The sequence below is a fragment of the Exophiala mesophila genome, assembly GCF_000836275.1.
Source record: "Exophiala mesophila strain CBS 40295 unplaced genomic scaffold supercont1.4, whole genome shotgun sequence".
Lineage (NCBI taxonomy): Eukaryota > Fungi > Ascomycota > Eurotiomycetes > Chaetothyriales > Herpotrichiellaceae > Exophiala > Exophiala mesophila.
The window spans coordinates 1,337,362-1,355,488 of NW_015622507.1; the positions used below are offsets into that span (position 1 = coordinate 1,337,362).

Sequence of the window (18,127 nt, forward strand, 5' to 3'; positions counted from 1 at the left end):
TCAGGGGTAGTCTCTAGCAAGCCCATGGCAAAAAATGGCCTACAGTCTGGACGCGGGCACGGCTGGGCAGTCTGGACACCTGGAAGGGTCCAAAAAAGAAGTACTCCGTAATGCGTATGCTTAGGGAAATTGTGGGTTCCTGATTACGACGGTGTCTAACATGCGGAACTCTTCTTGTTGACTGGTTCGCCAGGAGTCTTGATGGAGCCCTTCGGTGAGAGACATGCCCTGTGTCATGATAGCAATGAGGCATGCCCTGTTGGTGGTTACTGGGCTGTCTCGCTGCTCCCTAACAGTGTCCGCGTCAGAGTTGCCGCTTCGCTCAACGGCCTGCTGGTTCCAAGGTCTCCATTTCAAAAGAATGGCTTGTTTGGCCCTGGTGCCCTTTTTGTTGGATCGTCCCTCCTTCCTTGTTCCAGGTTCCAGAATCGGTTCTTCAGCAGCATACATTCGTTTGTTGGTAGTAGTCTGATCTTCTTCTGTTCTCGATTGCCGCCGTCGTTGTTACTATTCCGCGCCTGCTGCTCACTAACCAACATTGTCAAGTCAGCCGGACATTGCTCCTCGCTCACTTCCCACTTCTAGTTGATTGTGGTTGCATTCCAACAGAAATTCCGCACCGCCGCCGGCCCTCCGTCACTCGTCACTTGTCGCTCGCTTGTTCCAACATCACATAACCCACGCTTATCTACAGTCCTCCCTCCGTCTACTTTCCCTCCCACCTCGCACCTGACCGATAGGTAGCCCTTTATCGAGCCCCGCCACCCTGTCCAGCTCACCCGCACAATGAATGTCAATAAGAAACTGGATCGCTTCAAGCAATGGGCTGGGGAACGCATGGGCGGAGAAGTCAAGACCAACGTCTCCGATGACTTCAAAGCAATGGAGCTTGAGATGGCCCTGCGCCAGGAGGGTACGTACACCCATTGCTCTATCCTCGGAACTAGACAACTGACCATTCTGTTTCAGGGCTCGAAAAGATGCAGCGCTCCATGAATGCACATGTCAAGGCTATTTCCAAAAGATCCGAGATAGAGGGCAAGGAGAAGACGCTACCGATCGCCCATCTGGGTGGAACAATGATTTCTCACGGTGAAGAGTTTGAATCAGATTCAGAGTACGGCCAATGCCTTATAAGTACGTTGTCCCGGTTCTAAATAACCTCAACAATCTGACTCGTGGTGATTAGTGATGGGAAGAAGCCATGAACGACTAGCACGCGCCCAGGAAACTTTGATAGTCGGCGCCACCACCTCCTGGCTTGAGTCATTGGAGCGATCGCTCGTGCAGATGAAAGAATACCAAGCGGCTCGCAAGAAACTTGAAACCAGACGGCTGGCATACGACACGTCCCTGGCCAAAATGCAGAAGGCGAAAAGGGAGGACTTCCGAGTCGAGGAAGAACTTCGAAGTCAAAAGGCCAAATACGAAGAATCCGCCGATGATGTGATGCGACGAATGGAAGAGGTCCGCGAGTCCGACCCTGACAGCGTCAACGATCTTGGTGCTTTCCTTGATGCTCAGTTGGCCTACCATGACAAGTGCAGAGACGCACTCTTGCAGCTTAAAAATGAATGGCCATCAAGGTATGACTTGACACCCGAGAGTCTTCTTTCTCGAAAAGCTGACCATGAGGACCAGACTCCCATCGCAAGGTCGTCCAAGCCGACCCACACCGCGCTCCAGATCGAACACCGTCCGGTCGCATACACAGTACGTTGAACCTGTTGAGGAAGTACCTGTAGTAGACGTGCGACCCTCGATCAAATCTGCTCGGAGTATGACTAGTAGATCAGTGGAGAACCCCCTCTCCGACTTTTCTCCTGCCATCTCCTCTTCACGACCCGGGTATACGAGGTCTACCACGCTCGACAGCCCGCGTCAAGTGATTCGTGAGCTGTCTCCAGGTACTATGCCTCGCATGATTCGAGTTCCCAGTGATTCGCTCATGGTTAGGACAGCTCGTTCCAACCTGCGCAATTTAGATGAGGGTGACATTTTTGCGGACGACTCGGGATCATATACGAACAGCAGCCCAGATCATGGCTACGGTGAATCTGTATCACCGGCAACTTCACAGGGCAGTGGGTCGTTTACACCGCTCAAGAAGAGCGCAGCACCGCCTCCACCTCCTTCGCGAGCTAAGAAGCCACCTCCACCACCAATCCCAGCCAAAAGAACCGCGATCACCTGATTGCAACGTAATCATTCGCACCAGGCTACTGCCGAGAAGCAGAAAATATCAATCGAGGGCAGTTTGGCGTTGGTGGCTACGGCGCTCGCGTTGGAGAGCGATTTTATTCGAGCAGAGACGGGTTTTCGGGCGTGGTCTTTGGACATGGCACATATCTTACATGATAGAGTTAGCAGCTCATGATAAAACATTTCGGCCTGAGTAACCTTTTACTTGACTCTTCTCTCCAGTGGCTGTCTCCTCACGTCATCGCGTCTTCGTGGTGTCGCGTCGTCGCGTCTTGTGGATGCTCGGGATGCATGTCACGTGGGAAATATTCAGGTGGGTCCGTCCATCACCGAGTCAAGTGCGACCAGCTGAGTGGCAGTAGGTTGTTGGGCAGGTGGGCTCCCAGAGTTCAGAAAAGCCAATCATGCCAAGCCAGTGCAGCTCCGGTGGATCTTAGCGTAATGAGCAGCAGAACTCTGCCATAGCTCTAGCGTGGTTTTCCACTTCCAAGTCTGGTGGTTTTCCTCTTCGCCGCCGTGTGACTTCTCGCAGCGCAGCCCTGAGAAGGCCCCTCTCCAATCGCAAAACCATCATCAACGCGTCGCAGCCATCTCCGTCCATCTCAATCGAGCATCAACAAGACTCGACACGGCCTGAGGAGTGCGCCCACCCCCTGGATGCTACCTCTTCGTCCCCTCCTTTGACCCTTCACGCCTCTCCCAGCCGCTACCTTCACGACACCACCACTTCACCACGGTATCTTCACTGCGCTGCCGTGCGCCAAGTTCATCGTTCTTCACCAAAGATCATCTGCACATCTTCATTTCGCTGTCGACATCCACTCCAGGATCCCGGCCAGCATATACCGTGCACCATTAAACGTAACTCACTCCAGGACCGTGACGACAAGTCCTTACTAGCGCCCTTAGACTCTGACCTCCTACGTCCTCCCTCGTTACGCTTCTCATTACCCTCCCCATCAACCCTTCTGATTCACGAACCATATCCACGAAGCATCGGAGGATCATTTCGACTGATCTGAAGGGGCTTCGGCTAGGTCGGATCAACATGGCTTCCGTCCAGTCTGCCCCCAACTTACAACCTGGTGTTTCTGCACCCCCTCAAAACTTCTCCAGTGCCCAGGTTCAAGAAGTTTATCAGGTACAAGCTCCTCCCCTCCTCCCATAGTGAAATATCCCTTACTTGGTCTTCGATCTTTCATCGAATCTCTTGGTCCTCTCATCTTGCACCTATCAAGTCTCGGACATTACTGACGACCCGACAGAGATTTCAGCGCATGAAGGCAGCGAAAGTGCCTGACAACGACCCTGAATTTCTTAAAGCCCACCGGTTCCTTACGGCGGTACAGCAACAGCACCAATACCGTCGAGCGGCGCTCAAACAGCAACAGCAACAGCAACAGCAGCAGCAGCAGCAGCAGCAGCAGCAACAGCAAGCACAACAAGCCCAGCCAACTCCTCCTGCAAACCTCCTTCCTCCCTCGAACCAACAAATCAATGGGACCACCATCAATCCAGCCATGAATGGGGGCGATCGCCCCGTTTCTACGACAAACGGTGCTGCCACATCTGACATTAATACAGGTAGTGGCGCTCCGGGAAGTCATACGCAGGCTCAAGCCCCGGCTCAGGCTCAAGCTCAGTCTCAGACGCAGACGCAGGTTCAAGCCCAGACCCAAGCCCAACCTCAACGCGCGGCCCCACAGGGAAATGGCAGCTTCGCACCGGACCAGCTTAACCAGCTGAGAACTCAGATTTATGCGTTTAAGATGCTGTCAAAAGGTTTGCCCCTCCCAGAGAAGTTACAGCAACAACTCTTTATTTCGAATAAGCCGACGGCTTCCGGCTCCAATGAGGCGACCATAAGCAATGCGAATACCTCGGACACAACGAAACCGTCACAGGGTGTGCTTGCCAAAGAATCGACACCCAAGTCTTTTTACGACACCTTTGAGTCACCATACGACCTAATTCATGACGCGATAAGCTTTGCCGATCATTCAGATCCAGCCAAACGGCAGCACATCCCCAGCCTGATGCCTCTTGGACTCGACCTTGAACAGGTGCGTGAAGAGAGAGAGCAACTCCTCTTCTCTCGAGCTGCAGCTCGTAAAGCAGAGCTGGAAGCCCTCTTCGATAGTATCGCCTCTTGGGATTCTAGCATTGCGAGAAATCCTAAACCTGAAGATGATCTGAAGATCCAGGCCCTCATAGAGTACAAGAAGCTGGGACAGATGAAACGACAGTTGGAGTTTCGTCGAGAGATAGCTCAAGAAATGGCGGGCATGGACACCTATTCCATGACTGCCAATAGATCACTACATCGACGAATGAAGAAGCCGTCCCTTCGAGAAGCTCGCATTACCGAGAAAATTGAGAAGCAGCAGAGAGATGTCAGAGAAAACAAGGAAAAGACCCAGCAGAAAAATCATTTGGCTGCGATCATCAACCACGGCAATGATCTTCGTAACAGTGCGATTGCCCAACGCAACCGTTCCCAGAAGCTAGGAAGAATGATGGTCGTTCATCATCAGCATATGGAGCGCGAAGAGCAGAAGAGAATCGAGCGCACCGCGAAACAGCGTCTGCAAGCCCTAAAAGCTAACGATGAGGAGACGTACTTGAAACTTTTGGGCCAGGCCAAAGATTCTCGCATCACCCATTTGTTGAAACAGACCGATGGATTCTTGAAGCAACTTGCAGAATCTGTTAGGGCACAACAACGCAGTGCTGCCGAGAAATGGGGCGAAGACCAATACGTGGATGACGAAGATCTCGACGTTGACGGCTCGGACGACGAGACTGGTGGCAAGGTCGATTACTATGCTGTCGCCCATCGAATCAAGGAAGAAGTCACATCACAGCCATCGATTCTTGTCGGCGGCCAGCTCAAAGAGTATCAGATGAAGGGTCTGCAATGGATGATCTCTCTCTTCAACAATAACCTTAATGGAATTCTGGCCGATGAAATGGGATTGGGCAAGACTATTCAGTCCATCAGTCTGATCACATACCTTATCGAGCGCAAGCGACAACCAGGCCCCTTCCTGGTCATTGTTCCCCTCAGCACGCTTACCAATTGGAACCTGGAGTTTGAGAAGTGGGCACCCTCTGTTAACCGCATTGTGTATAAAGGTCCACCGAACACTCGGAAGCAGCACCAGCTGAGAATTCGGCAAGGGGATTTCCAGGTTCTCTTGACAACTTACGAGTACATCATCAAGGATAGACCCATACTGAGTAAGATCAAGTGGGTTCATATGATTGTTGACGAAGGCCACCGTATGAAAAATGCCGAGTCGAAGCTCAGCAGCACCATCACACAGTACTACACGACTCGTTATCGACTCATCCTGACGGGCACTCCCCTCCAGAACAATCTTCCCGAGTTGTGGGCACTACTCAATTTCGTATTGCCGACCATCTTCAAATCGGTAAAATCATTTGACGAGTGGTTCAATACGCCGTTTGCCAATACTGGCAGCCAAGACCGTATCGATCTTACAGAAGAAGAGCAGCTGCTCGTGATCAGACGTCTTCATAAGGTTTTGCGACCATTCTTACTCCGACGTCTCAAGAAGGACGTGGAGAAGGATCTTCCCGACAAGCAAGAACGAGTCATCAAGTGTCGCTTCTCAGCCTTGCAAGCCAAGCTCTACATGCAGCTCATGACCCACAACAAACTTGCCGTTGCAGATGGTAAAGGAGGCAAGACTAGCATGCGAGGATTGAGCAATATGCTGATGCAGTTGCGAAAGCTATGCAACCACCCCTACGTTTTTGAGCCTGTGGAGGATCAGATGAACCCCGGCCGGGGCACAAACGACTCCCTCTGGCGTACGGCCGGCAAATTTGAGCTCTTGGATCGTATCCTACCCAAGTTCCGAGCAACTGGCCATCGTGTTTTGATGTTTTTCCAAATGACGCAAATCATGAACATCATGGAAGACTTTCTGCGCCTTCGAGGCATTCATTACCTGCGACTCGATGGTTCGACCAAAGCCGAAGACCGATCCGAGCTGTTGCGGCTGTACAATGAACCCAACTCGCAGTACTTTATCTTTCTCCTATCGACTCGTGCAGGCGGCCTCGGGCTGAATCTTCAGACTGCAGACACGGTTATAATCTACGATTCGGACTGGAATCCGCATCAAGATTTGCAAGCTCAAGACCGGGCGCATCGTATTGGACAGAAGAATGAAGTGCGAATTCTGCGGTTGATCAGTTCGAATTCGGTCGAAGAAAAGATCTTGGAAAAGGCTCAGTTCAAGCTCGATATGGACGGCAAGGTCATCCAGGCCGGCAAGTTCGACAATAAGTCGACGGCGGAAGAGCGAGACGCTTTCCTCAAGACGCTTTTGGAATCAGCAGAAGCAGCAGAAGTCGCAGGCGAGCAAGAAGAAATGGACGATGACGACTTGAACGAAATCATGGCTCGATCCGAGGAGGAACTAGCCCTCTTCAAGAAGATGGACGAAGAACGTGAGGCCCAGGACGAATATGGACCCGGGCGCCCGCTTCCTCGACTGATGGGCGAAGCCGAACTGCCAGAAATTTACATGGCAGAAGAGAACCCTGTGCAGGAAGTGGAAGAAGAATACGCTGGGCGCGGGGCTCGTGTCAAAACCCAAGTCAAGTACGATGATGGTCTCACAGAAGAACAATGGCTTGCAGCCGTGGACGACTCGGATGATTCGATCGGCGAAGCGGCTAAGCGCAAACAAGCGCGCATCGACAAGAGACGTACCAACAAGGCCAAGCGGGAGCGCCACGCCAACGGCGAAGCATCATCGCCGGAAGTGGAGGCCGAACCGGAGCCGGAGCCGGAGCCAGAAAGCGCAGTGGAGGAGCCACAACCCAAGAAGAAAGGCCCACGCAAGTCAGCGGGACAGAAGCGCAAGGGCGATGAACTGGAGGAAGAGACACCGGCAAAACGCAAACGTGGCAGACAGCCCAACAAGATGCCAGACAGTCTTCCTCCGTCGGAGCGAGCAGCTCTTCAGAAAGCGCTACGGACAGTCTTCGAATCACTCAAACTTCTGGAAGTGGTAGACTCGGACCCCGAGGAACCTTCGGATGATGACAGTGATAATGAAGACCCACCGACGCGAATGGTCATCGGGCCGTTTTTGGAGCTGCCACCGAAGAAGCTGTACGCGGACTACTACCAGTTCATTCAGGAACCCATCGCGATGGACATGATTGAGAAGCGAATCAATGTGCATCAATACACTAGCTTGAAGGACCTCGAGCGTGATGTGAGTCTATTGGCCCGAAATGCCAAGACGTACAACGAAGACGGCAGCACGTTGTACAATGATGCAATTCTTATTGAGGTAAGTGCTGAGATTATTTGGGATTGGTAGAGCAATGACTAACATTTGAACAGAAACATTGTCAAGAAATGATCGCCAAGGTGACCAAGGAGAATGGCAGCTTGGGCCTGATCGGAGAGCGAGCTATAGACGGGGAATCGACAGCTGCAGCGTCCAGCGTTGATACACCGAGGGGATCGGCTGCACCAATGGGAGGAACCAGACTCCGATTGACATTGGGTGGAGGTAGCAATGGTGTGGGAACAAATGGCACGACCAGCGGGGCGGAATAGGTTTGACGGAGGGCGGAGGGCGGAGGGTGGATAGCGGAGAGCATGCATGTAAGTGTACTGAGCTGTACCATAATCACAGGCGAACGGGAGGTCAAAGTGACGAAATGGGAAGGCCTGGATCAGCATTGCACATGCATCAGAGCTATGCGAAACGGCCACACTGGGATGCACATTCAAGACCTGTTTTCGCAACACCGAGACAGGCCAGGCTTTATGGGATTGATTTTTGCAGCCTCGAACGAGGCGTGTCTTTGTTCGAGTTAGATTCTTTTTCATGGACCCTAGAAAAGCAAGCATAGGGAGCAAATACAAAAAAAGATGTGATAGTAAAAGGGCGTTTTGTATCGCATGAGTGTATTGAACAGATGGTGGGAGAGACTGTAGGTGAGGTAATAAAGGGGGACAAGGCGGTATTACGGCTGTTGCAAGCCTTGGAATACCTAGGTAGAAAGGGGCTGCCACCAAGGCTTCGTATGTTAAGTGAGTCTGATAGTGGCTCTGGAGGTTTTGGAAGGACGAGATAAGCCTGATGTGCCTGGGGCGCCCCTGAGGCTGACCTGATAATAATAATAATGGGTGAGTGGCCTCTTGGGACTTGTCCATCTCATGGTTTGCCATGACACGTGCTCTTCAGATTCCCATCACGTGATGATGCGTCGACCTTGCCTGCGCCGCGAGTCCTCGACTGGCAGGCACGACCTGCCAGCAAGTGAGCCATGATGGCCACTTCCTGCATGTTTATCGACATCCAGCCTGCATCCACATCCCATCCCCTACTTCATTCAACACTTCACCACTTCACCACCACCTCGTCTCAACATCCTCACTCACCTTTGGTTTGCCCGCAACTCGACTTGGACTTCAATACTGGGACTCGTCCGCTTCTCCCTTCACTTCCACATCCACTCCGTCAATGCTCTGTTGCGAATGACCCCGCCTACTCCTCTCCAACATGGCCCTCCCCGGCAGTGTCGTCGGCGCGACTCTCAACATCCTGCGTATGCCCTCTGCACACCCTGTCCCCCACGTTTCCACTGTATTGACTTGCTTCTCAGGCCGACAGGTAGAGGATGTCGATCCCGACGGTAATGCTAGCCCTCTCTCCAGCCCTCTCCCGCTCCATTGCCAGGCCTAGAATTCCTAAACTAACAGGACTGCGCCGCCACAGAACCCTCCGAGGCCGGTGAAAAGGAAATCTTTTCGTCATGGTCTCTCTTCATTTTGATCATGCTTCTCATAGCTGCCCTGTTCACCAGCTACATTCTCCAACAGAAGAGAATCCAAGCCGTCCACGAGACTGTCATCTCCATATTCACTGGTTCGTCGATTGAACTGCGTCCATGCGCTCTCCCTCCCCCGCAATCCCTTCCCCGGAAATGCGACTCTTTCCACTGTACAGCCAACTAACAATCTCTTCGATCAGGCATGGTGGTGGGCTTGATCATAAGACTTTCTCCAGGAACTGCTATTCAAGACACTGTCAGTTTCGACTATCAGTTCTTCTTCAACCTCCTTCTCCCTCCCATCATCCTTGCTTCTGGCTACGAACTTCATCAGGTCAGAGCGCTCACCTCGACCAAAGACAGAACATTATTGCTGAACAAGACTAGGCCAACTTCTTCCGTAACATCGGCACAATCTTGACCTTTGCTTTTGCCGGCACCTTCATATCCGCCGTTTCTCTCGGTTTGATTCTCTGGTTATGGACCAGAATCCCTTTTGATGGCCTCACCATTTCCTGGGTCGAGGCGATCTCGGTCGGAGCCACCTTATCTGCCACCGACCCTGTCACCATCCTCGCCATCTTCAACCTTTACAAGGTTGAACCCAAGCTGTACACTGTCATCTTTGGCGAATCCATCCTCAATGATGCTATCGCCATCGTGTTATTCGAAACCGCTCAGCGGTATAAAGATGGTAGTTCTGCTGGCAATCTCGGCATTGTCAGCCTCTTCGAGGCTGTTGGCATCTTCCTGTTGGTCTTCTTCACCAGTCTCTTGATTGGTGTGGTTGTCGGTGTCGGCACTGCGCTTGTCTTGAAGTATACCCTCATTCGAAGGTTTCCCAAGCTCGAGAGCTGTCTGGTCATTCTAATCGCGTATGCCAGCTATTTCTTCTCCAATGGTGTCCACATGTCAGGTAATACATCCGCTCGATGCTGCCTCCTCCCATCCCGCTCTAACAATGTTCAGGAATCGTCTCGTTACTATTTTGTGGTATCACTCTCAAGCATTATGCCTATTACAACATGTCTCGCCGCACACAGCTTACAACCAAATTTATCTTTCAGATTCTGGCCCAACTCTCAGAAAATTTCATCTTCATCTACTTGGGTCTCACCTTGTTTACCGAAACCGACCTCGTCTTTAAGCCACTTTTTATCCTGATTACGGTAATTGGCATTTGTGCTGCGAGGTGGCTCGCAGTTTTTCCTCTCTCTAGAGCCATCAACTATATTATCAGATTGCGTGCCAAAAGGCGCGGCCAGGACGTTGCAGAAGAGCTCCCATGGCACTATCAAGCAATGCTTTTTTGGGCCGGGCTCCGAGGTGCCGTTGGAGTAGCGCTTGCCGCTGGTCTGCAAGGCAATGAAGGACCTGCACTTCGTGCAACAGTTCTCGTTGTTGTTGTCTTGACCGTCATCATCTTTGGTGGCACTACTGCGCGAATGCTCGAAATTTTGGGCATACGTACGGGAGTCGTCGAGGAGATTGACTCTGATGATGAATTCGATATTGAAACGGTCAACGGAAGTACATACTATAAGCGATCCAGCGGTACAGGATTTGGCAACAATCCTCGTCCTCCAAACATCAATCTGGACTACTTGAATGGAGGCCGGCAAGGCGCCGTTAATGGCTCTGTTGGAGCCCCAGGCAACAACCGTGGCCAAGCAGATCGCGGATTCAGCAGCAGCAATGGCCGATCCCCGCCGCTCAATGTTGCCAGGTTAGCCGGCCAACGCAAGAATTCAAGCATCTCCCAGCGCGAAAGAGAAGCTAACGCACAACATGGGACGCTCTTGTCTGGTGATAATGGCTCAATGAGCGATGATGAGTCGGACACCATCGATCTGGATCTTCCTCCCGCTGCTCCGCGAAGGAAACCCTCACCTTTGGCCATGTCAGGCGGCGGCAACTACCCCACAGGCCCGGGCACCCTGGACAATAGGACTCGTTCAGCACCTAATATCTTGAGTGAAGATCCTCTTGGCGATGGCGATATGGGACTGGGGTCGAATTCAAATACGCCTGGGGCATCGGCATCCCACTTGACGGGGACTGGGCGCATAAGAGATCTACTCCGAGGCGCAACAGCGGATCACACGGCTTGGTTCAAGCAACTGGATGAGGATTTTATCAAGCCGCACTTGTTACTGGATCAGGGACAAGGCAAGGGGCCACCTCCTGTCTAGCTGGTGCCCTGTGGCACCCTTCGGGGCTGGATCTATTCTACCATGTAAACTATTTGCGTTGGCCTTTTCTCAACGAACAAGTGTAGGATTCAAGGAACGAGGCCATCTATGAACAAAAAGGTGGCACGAAGAGATATGGGTTCGCACGGCGTCAAGAAATTTGCTAAATACACAAGTCGCATTGTCGTCGATGTGTTCCATTGGTTGGTAGTACGTACATTCAGAGGTTCGGAGACCTACTTAGAGGCAAACTGCCCCAGTATGTGAGCTCTGCCATCGTAGAAGATGGACATTTACCTGTCAGAACATGTAATCAAATTAGATAGAAATGCAGCACACGACCAATCCAACGGAGGTTGGAAATGATCTTGTTTGCGAGTACCAGGACAGAGAGAATTGCTCATACCCTCGTGTCACAGCACTTGATCGAAGAGTCAAGTCTCATTGCCGCCACCATCACCGCGATTGATGATTATCTGTGTCCAAGACCTATTTCATGGCATGTTTGTGTAGAATCCAGGTGTGAGCCAACGCTTTGGCCGCCAAATTGGTATAGGGAATGGAAAATCAAATTAACAATTGGGTATCTCGGTGATTACACAAGCGCAAGAATAGGACCATGCTTGATGCACCGTGATTGAAAACACCTCACTTCTTCTTTCTGTCCAGCGAGGACACTATCCTTCTCTTCTTCTCTCACTCCCTCTTATCCACTCTTATCTCCAACGTACAATCTTTGCCAGGATCGCTGCTGGCAATCCTTCTCCAAGAAGCCACTCCAAACATGCATGCTGGACTCATTTGTTTCATCAGTCAATGCTCTCCAATTTCCTGCCTTCATGCTAAACCCCTGGGACTACCTCATATACAGATGATGCTTCCAATGCGTCCATCAAGGTTGTCCATCGCCGGCTTCGGCCCCATCTTCTTCTTCGGTGGGGCTGACGATGATCGATGGAGTAGGCTGGCCTGTGACAGGGCTCAATGTACCTCCAGACGATCTCTTATCGTCATAGCTAGCTTCGCCATCGACTGTTACAGAAGACTCCGTTGGCGACTGTATCGAATCTCGAGCGGTGCCGCCGCTCTGTTGAGCTGTTCGCCGTCGCAGTCTCCTATTTTTTCTCTCCTCGTCTGCTCCCTCCCGCCGCCGCCGAACGTCAACCTCATCTCCTGTAGATGGCGCGGAACTCCTCATTTCTTGCAAGGCTCGAAGGGCTCGATCCGCCACATCCTCACTTTCACTGACATTGCCAGTGCCACTGTTAGCCTCATCAACACTGAGAGAGTCATCCGTCGCCTTTTTCTCATCGCCAGCATGAAGGCCCGTCGCCTCTTCATTGCCCTCCCTGAGAGGCAGATCAGGGACCTGTTGGCCGCTTGCGATGCGTTGATCGTGCTTTTCTTTCAACCTCATTCGCCGCCTTCTGTCTCGCTGATCCTTTTGCTGCGGACCTGCTGCCCGGAGCTTTTCAAGGAGGGTTTCCATTGCACCATTTGCCGGTGGACTGCCAGGGGTGTCTGCTCCGCTACCTGTGCCACTTACATTCGCGCTTGCCATGGCCCGCTTTCTAGAAATGCTAGCCTCAACGCGCCGCTTATTTTCTTCCATGGTCATATTCTTTTCTCTTGATTTCTTCCACTCGGTCACGAATCCACCAAGCTTGCCGAAAAAGTCCCTTCTCGCGTTCTCATCTTGGTTATCTTCTCCAAAGTATGTCATGATGTCGTCGTAGGTTCTTGACATTTCCTCTAGGTACAATTGCATCTGATCAGCCTTGCGTCTGGCTTCCTTCATTGATCTCTGGACAACCTGTGCGACACGGTCCTGAGGATGGAACTTCTTGGGGTCACTCAGGTTGCCAGCATCAAGCGAAGACTGGACATTTTTGATGTTGTCGATATATTTCTTGGCATCTGATCGAAGTTGATCAATGTTCAGCTTCGCAGCTGGCACAACGCCTGCAATATCCTCGACAAAAACTTCCCATTCAGAGTACTGATTTCGGACAATGCGTTCGATAAGATCGGCAAACGTTGTTTCGTTTTTGTCATCCTTGACCATCCCTAATCTCGCCAGTGAGCTCAATTTGAAGCCTGATGCCTGCTTGTTGGAATCGTTCATGTAATTGCCAATGTCAAGAATCAGAGCTAGGACGCTCATCAACGATGTGGAGTCGCGGATTGCTTCGGAGATATTGACAACGTCCTTCAGTTTGTTGGAAATCTCATCATACTCGTTCTCGTAGCTCCTGGTCAAGGCCAGAGCCCGCATTCTCGCTTTCCAATAGTGGTGTAGTTCATAAGCAGTCTGCAGGTAGATCTGGTCCTCTCGTGTCAATTCGCTCGGGTCTTGTTCTCTCTTCGAGGTTGCGGCGTCTGCTCCTGTCCAATCTTTGCTGTACGGCGCCATTAATTTCGACAAGTTTTCTGGTGGATTCGAAAGGTCGTCCCTTTGTAAAAAGTCCATGACTACAGTGTTGTCAAGTAATTCCCTGTCACAGTGAATGATCTTTCGGACAACGTCATCCGCCGAGTCGTTCTTGAATTTGGCCATCGAGACGTGGAAATTTCTCATCATGTCACTGCTGATCAGCTGCTTCTTATCATTCTTCCCTTTACTGGCACCTGAGCCAATGATTTTGATATCCTTGGCGATAAAAAGCTTTTCGACTTCATCAAGGACCCCCTTCCGTTGCAATTCACGATATTTTTCTTCTTTGGCAGATGGATTTGCCGTCTCCGCCCACACAGTGATCTGGGGCGTGTCGACTTTGTCCCAATGAAACGCCTTGAGCTTCTTCTTGGGTCTCATAAATGGGTTCTTGAGCATTGTTGCTGGAATAATGGGTGATTGAGGCATAAAATGGCCGTGTTGTGCGCCAGGTAATGGAGGTGCGCCTGGCGGAGGCGGCGGAGGCGGGATGGGGGATAGCGGGCTCATGGGCAGAGAGCCAGGGGGTGGTGGAGGGGGCGGAGGTGGTCCGCCAGTAAATCCTGGCATGGTTCCAGGTGTCATTGGAGACATGGGTTGTCCAGGAGGCGGGGGCGGTGGTGGTGGAGGCGGCGGGGGCGGGCCATTCTCGAAGCCTGCAATGAGAGACGGTGTGAGCGGACCAGACAGAGATGGGTCCATTGGTGGCGGCGGAGGCGGTGGAGGTCCATTGAATTTTGCTTCCGCTGGGATCTCATCAAGAGGAGTTTTCGGTGAGCCGGACTCCAAGCTGGGATGAGTTGGGCCTGTGGTGATGCCACCATCATCTGCGTCGGCGGCTGCCTGGTCGCCCTCATCGCCATCTATCCTCCTGACTTTGGATGTCAGCTCTCCGAGAAGGCTTGTCTGCTGATCAGGGTTCATCTTTGGCCGAGAATATTCAACTAGGCGAGGCTTTTCATATATGACTGCATCGTCGTCAGAATCTTCCTCATGCTCGGCCTCTTCGCTGATGGCCAAAGCACCCAGAGCAGCCCGTCTTGGACCCTTGAGAGCATTGCTTCGGCGGACACTCCCCATGATGCTGGTGGTCAGGTGACGCTGCGTTTTCTCCTGGAAGTCAGCATCGACAGCGTCATCCATCTGCTCTCGAAGCTCCCTCAGGCGATCAGACGGCCCGGTCTGACCCCAAACCTTGCCTTCCAGCTTGAATTGCGTTTTGGTCCTTTCCAGGTTGCGTTCCAGGCGCTCCATAAGCCTCTCCCTATCCAGGATTCCTTGCATTTGGGCAGGGTCTACGCCGGGCGCGCTCTCCTTGGTACCTCGAGAAGCAGCCACATCTTGGGCATCTCGAAGCATGAGGTACAGCTCTCTAGTCTCCAGCTCATTCCGTTGTAATTCTTGCGCCCGTATTCTCTGCAACTCAGCGACCTCGGACTTGAGTGACTCGGCCTGTCTGCCTTGCATCTCTATAATTCCCGCCTGTTCGATGATTTGCTTCTGCAACTTCTTGACGAGTCCGTCGGCACCGAGGGCGATCTGTGCAGACATTTCATCACGCTCGGCAATGGCTGCCTCTGCGATCTGGCGCGATTCTGTGGCTTCATCGAAAGCGATTCTGGCTTCTTCGTCGGTGTGTAGCCTGTCCAGCAAGCTTTGCACAGTGAAGTTCAGGCTCTGCTTCAAGTCCATATCTGGTAGCCGTCGATCCATGGCCACATAGCTGAGCATTGAGTCGACGAGCTGAAACATTTTCAGGCGCTCTTCGGCGCCGTTCTCTCGAAGCAGGAGCATATGCTGCATGGCGGATATGAAGTAGTCCTGAGTGCGAGAGCCTTGAAGTCTCGACATGATGGCATCGGTGATTTCTCTCGGATCGGTCATATCTTTGGCGTCGCCGTCAATGCTGTCCACCATACTGCTACCATCACGTTGCATGAGGTCTTCATAGTCAATGGCTTCTTCCTCGCGGAACTTCTCAATCTGTTTGTCGAGGACTTCGTATTGAAAAGTCTCCATCTTGGTGAGGATTCGCTTGATGCCTGTTCCAATGAATTGCGCCCGGATGTGACAGCGCAATTGCAAGTCACGAGCAGGGGCGTCTACCAACATGTTGACCAGAACCATGGTTGCAACGGCGTACTCCAAGAGGAGATTTTCCATACCAACTCCGCCGCTGCGAAACTCTTCACTGGCTCCTACCAAACTTCCCATTTTACCACGACCATCCACGGATACTTCGACGATGCGCATCCATGCGTCAAAGCGGCCATTTTCACTAGTCATGCTTTTCACATGGTCCATGGCTTGGAGAACCTTGAGGTGGCCTTGGCCTTGATCCCAATGGCAGAGGAATGTCAAGACTTCGCTGACAAGCCTCCTGGTGGTAATGCGGGGAGATATGAGGCAGATGGCGAGGGCAACGGGGATTTGCTCGTGGGTGAGGGCGTCATCAGCTCCATATTTGTTGTTCATCAGAGCCTTGAGACATTTGACAATATCATATTCTCGGTCGAGATCTTTGTCCGTGATGGGAGCAGCATTGGGCTGGGGAGGACCATTGGCTTGCCGGCGATTGATTTTCATGAGGACATTGGTCAAAGCTATTTGGCCTTGAGCCTCGATGAAAGCCTTGACCCAGCTAATGGGCTGAGTTCGCAAGCTCACACTCAGAGACTGTAGTTGTTTGGCGGTGATAGTGTTGTCCAAAATTCTCTTGACGTACCATTCTGGAGTTCCATCGACATCACGCGAAGAAGGACCATCGAGCGTGCCGGTTTGACGAGCCTGTTGTCGTCGTTTCTGCTCGCCTTGCCACTCGGTCAATTTATCTTGATGTACCAATGTCCATTTTTTGGCCGGCGCATATGCCATCATCTGGCGTTTCGCCTGCTCGGGCAAGTTTTGCCAACCTCGCTTGTGCATGAGCTGGAGAAAGAGCTTCTCGACTTCGGCATCGCTTTTGGGCTTTGGCAGATAAAAGCCGACGGGGTTGAAAGAGGTGGTGGAACTAAACGCGGAGGCTTGCTGGGTGGGCCAGCCCGACTGCGAGGTGAACTTCGATAAGCGGGAGTGAGTCGGGGAGATGAGGGTCATGGACGAGTCTGAGTCTTGTCGCGATGGCATAGCTGTTCGCGCTGAGCTCTCGGAGGAAAAGAGACTAGAACCCCTGGTAGCAGAAGAGGCGGTTGATCGGATACTGGCAGCGTCGAAGGATTTACGGGGGACTGAGTAAGAGTCATTGGTTGAGACCGAGTCATAGTTTGAGTGCTGATGAGTAGAACCTTCTCTGCTGGAGGGGCGCCCCCATTGTTGGTATTTTGCTCCTCTGTCACCGATGTTGCTGGAAGCCATAGTGACACCGGACAAGGTGGAGGAATGTGGCGGGGGGCGAGGTCCGGTCGGGTGTGTCGCGCCATTTGTGGGAGCAGTAAAGGCAGGATATTGATGAAAATCGGAGCCTCTGGCAAGCTGGTGAGGCTGAGGGTCTTTTCGAACCGGAACGTGGTCGTCTCGAGGCAAGTAATCGACGGAGACAGGCGCTTGGGAGCCGGAGGTGGAAGAATAAGGGATGGAGGTTATGACACCGGCGGTCATAGAGAGACCCAAAGTATCGTTGTCTTGCCCGTCTATGGAAGCGACCGAGTCCCTCTTCGCATGCCGCGAAGGCCATGAACCATTGACAGTATTGATGCTGGCGGTGTCGGAGGCATCCTTGGTGTCTCGGTGGCGTCGAAAGAAGCCTTTACTGGCGGACGACTGACGAGTGGCTTTGTCGGTCTGAGATGTGGGGGGCATCCTCGATCAAGTGTTTTCAGATGCACCGAAATCATGTGTGATTTAATATTAAGCCCCCAGAGGGGGTGTCCTCCTCTTTGAATACGCAATCCCCTTGTTGGTCGATTCGGTCAGATCGTTGGGCCAGTTGAGAACATTGTTGCACCAGGGATCAACCAGAACGGAAAATAGTGAGTAGGAGGAGGAGGTAGATGTTCGGAACTGGTCAGGAATCGATTCAGAGCGATGTGGGTTGAGTGGTAGAGTAAGGGGAGCAAGGGGAGACGAGTTTGGGTGATTGTTGATGTGTGGTTGTGGTTGGAGGAATGGACGGACTGTGTTTGGCATGGGCGGTGGATGTGGTGAGGTGCAGGCGCGGTTCAAGCGCAGCGCAGTGGCAGGTGCAGTCTACTCGCTTAACAAATCGCTGCCGCCCACAACGTTGAATTGGACCTCGAAATTCCCCTTAACCCAAGGGCCACGAACCTATATTGGAGGACAGCTATGTGAATGCGACTTATCTTAGAACGCGGTACCAGATACTAGAGTCCAATATCGGAAATACTAAACACATGGAGCATTCATACGACACGACACGACACAATGTGCTGGACGAAACATGAGTCAAGACTCAACTCCTTCATGACAAAGAGGGCGGGTCCATCTGACCTACGGAGTAAGTGTCTGCAGG

At 52.1% G+C, this 18,127-nt stretch overlaps 4 protein-coding genes across 5 annotated transcripts; 3 read left to right on the top strand and 1 right to left on the bottom strand.

Annotated features, from left to right (window-relative positions):
- The first annotated feature begins 268 nt into the window (after positions 1 to 268).
- Positions 269 to 2,406, top strand: PV10_05701 (uncharacterized protein). Its single transcript, XM_016370405.1, has 4 exons — positions 269 to 913; positions 970 to 1,137; positions 1,190 to 1,586; positions 1,642 to 2,406. Exons 1-4 carry the CDS (start codon positions 787 to 789, stop codon positions 2,192 to 2,194), a joined length of 1,245 nt encoding a protein of 414 aa, XP_016222698.1. The 5' UTR covers positions 269 to 786; the 3' UTR covers positions 2,195 to 2,406.
- Positions 2,407 to 2,720: 314 nt separating this feature from the next.
- Positions 2,721 to 8,142, top strand: PV10_05702 (uncharacterized protein). The gene is made up of 3 exons (XM_016370406.1): positions 2,721 to 3,343; positions 3,468 to 7,538; positions 7,592 to 8,142. The coding sequence occupies exons 1-3, from the start codon at positions 3,251 to 3,253 to the stop codon at positions 7,808 to 7,810; spliced, it is 4,383 nt and encodes a 1,460-aa protein (XP_016222699.1). The 5' UTR covers positions 2,721 to 3,250; the 3' UTR covers positions 7,811 to 8,142.
- A 440-nt stretch (positions 8,143 to 8,582) lies between these two features.
- On the top strand, positions 8,583 to 11,577 carry PV10_05703. 2 transcript variants are annotated; one of them, XM_016370407.1, is made up of 6 exons: positions 8,583 to 8,808; positions 8,866 to 8,895; positions 8,979 to 9,128; positions 9,234 to 9,367; positions 9,421 to 9,949; positions 10,003 to 11,577. In XM_016370407.1, the coding sequence occupies exons 1-6, from the start codon at positions 8,763 to 8,765 to the stop codon at positions 11,223 to 11,225; spliced, it is 2,112 nt and encodes a 703-aa protein (XP_016222700.1). In that variant the 5' UTR covers positions 8,583 to 8,762; the 3' UTR covers positions 11,226 to 11,577. The 2 variants fall into 2 exon arrangements, with proteins under 2 accessions (XP_016222700.1, XP_016222701.1); XM_016370408.1 differs by having other exon boundaries at positions 8,979 to 9,367.
- Positions 11,578 to 11,583: 6 nt separating this feature from the next.
- On the bottom strand, positions 11,584 to 17,999 carry PV10_05704 (uncharacterized protein). Its single transcript, XM_016370409.1, has one exon. It carries the CDS (start codon positions 17,455 to 17,457, stop codon positions 12,118 to 12,120), a length of 5,340 nt encoding a protein of 1,779 aa, XP_016222702.1. The 5' UTR covers positions 17,458 to 17,999; the 3' UTR covers positions 11,584 to 12,117.
- Positions 18,000 to 18,127: the final 128 nt, after the last annotated feature.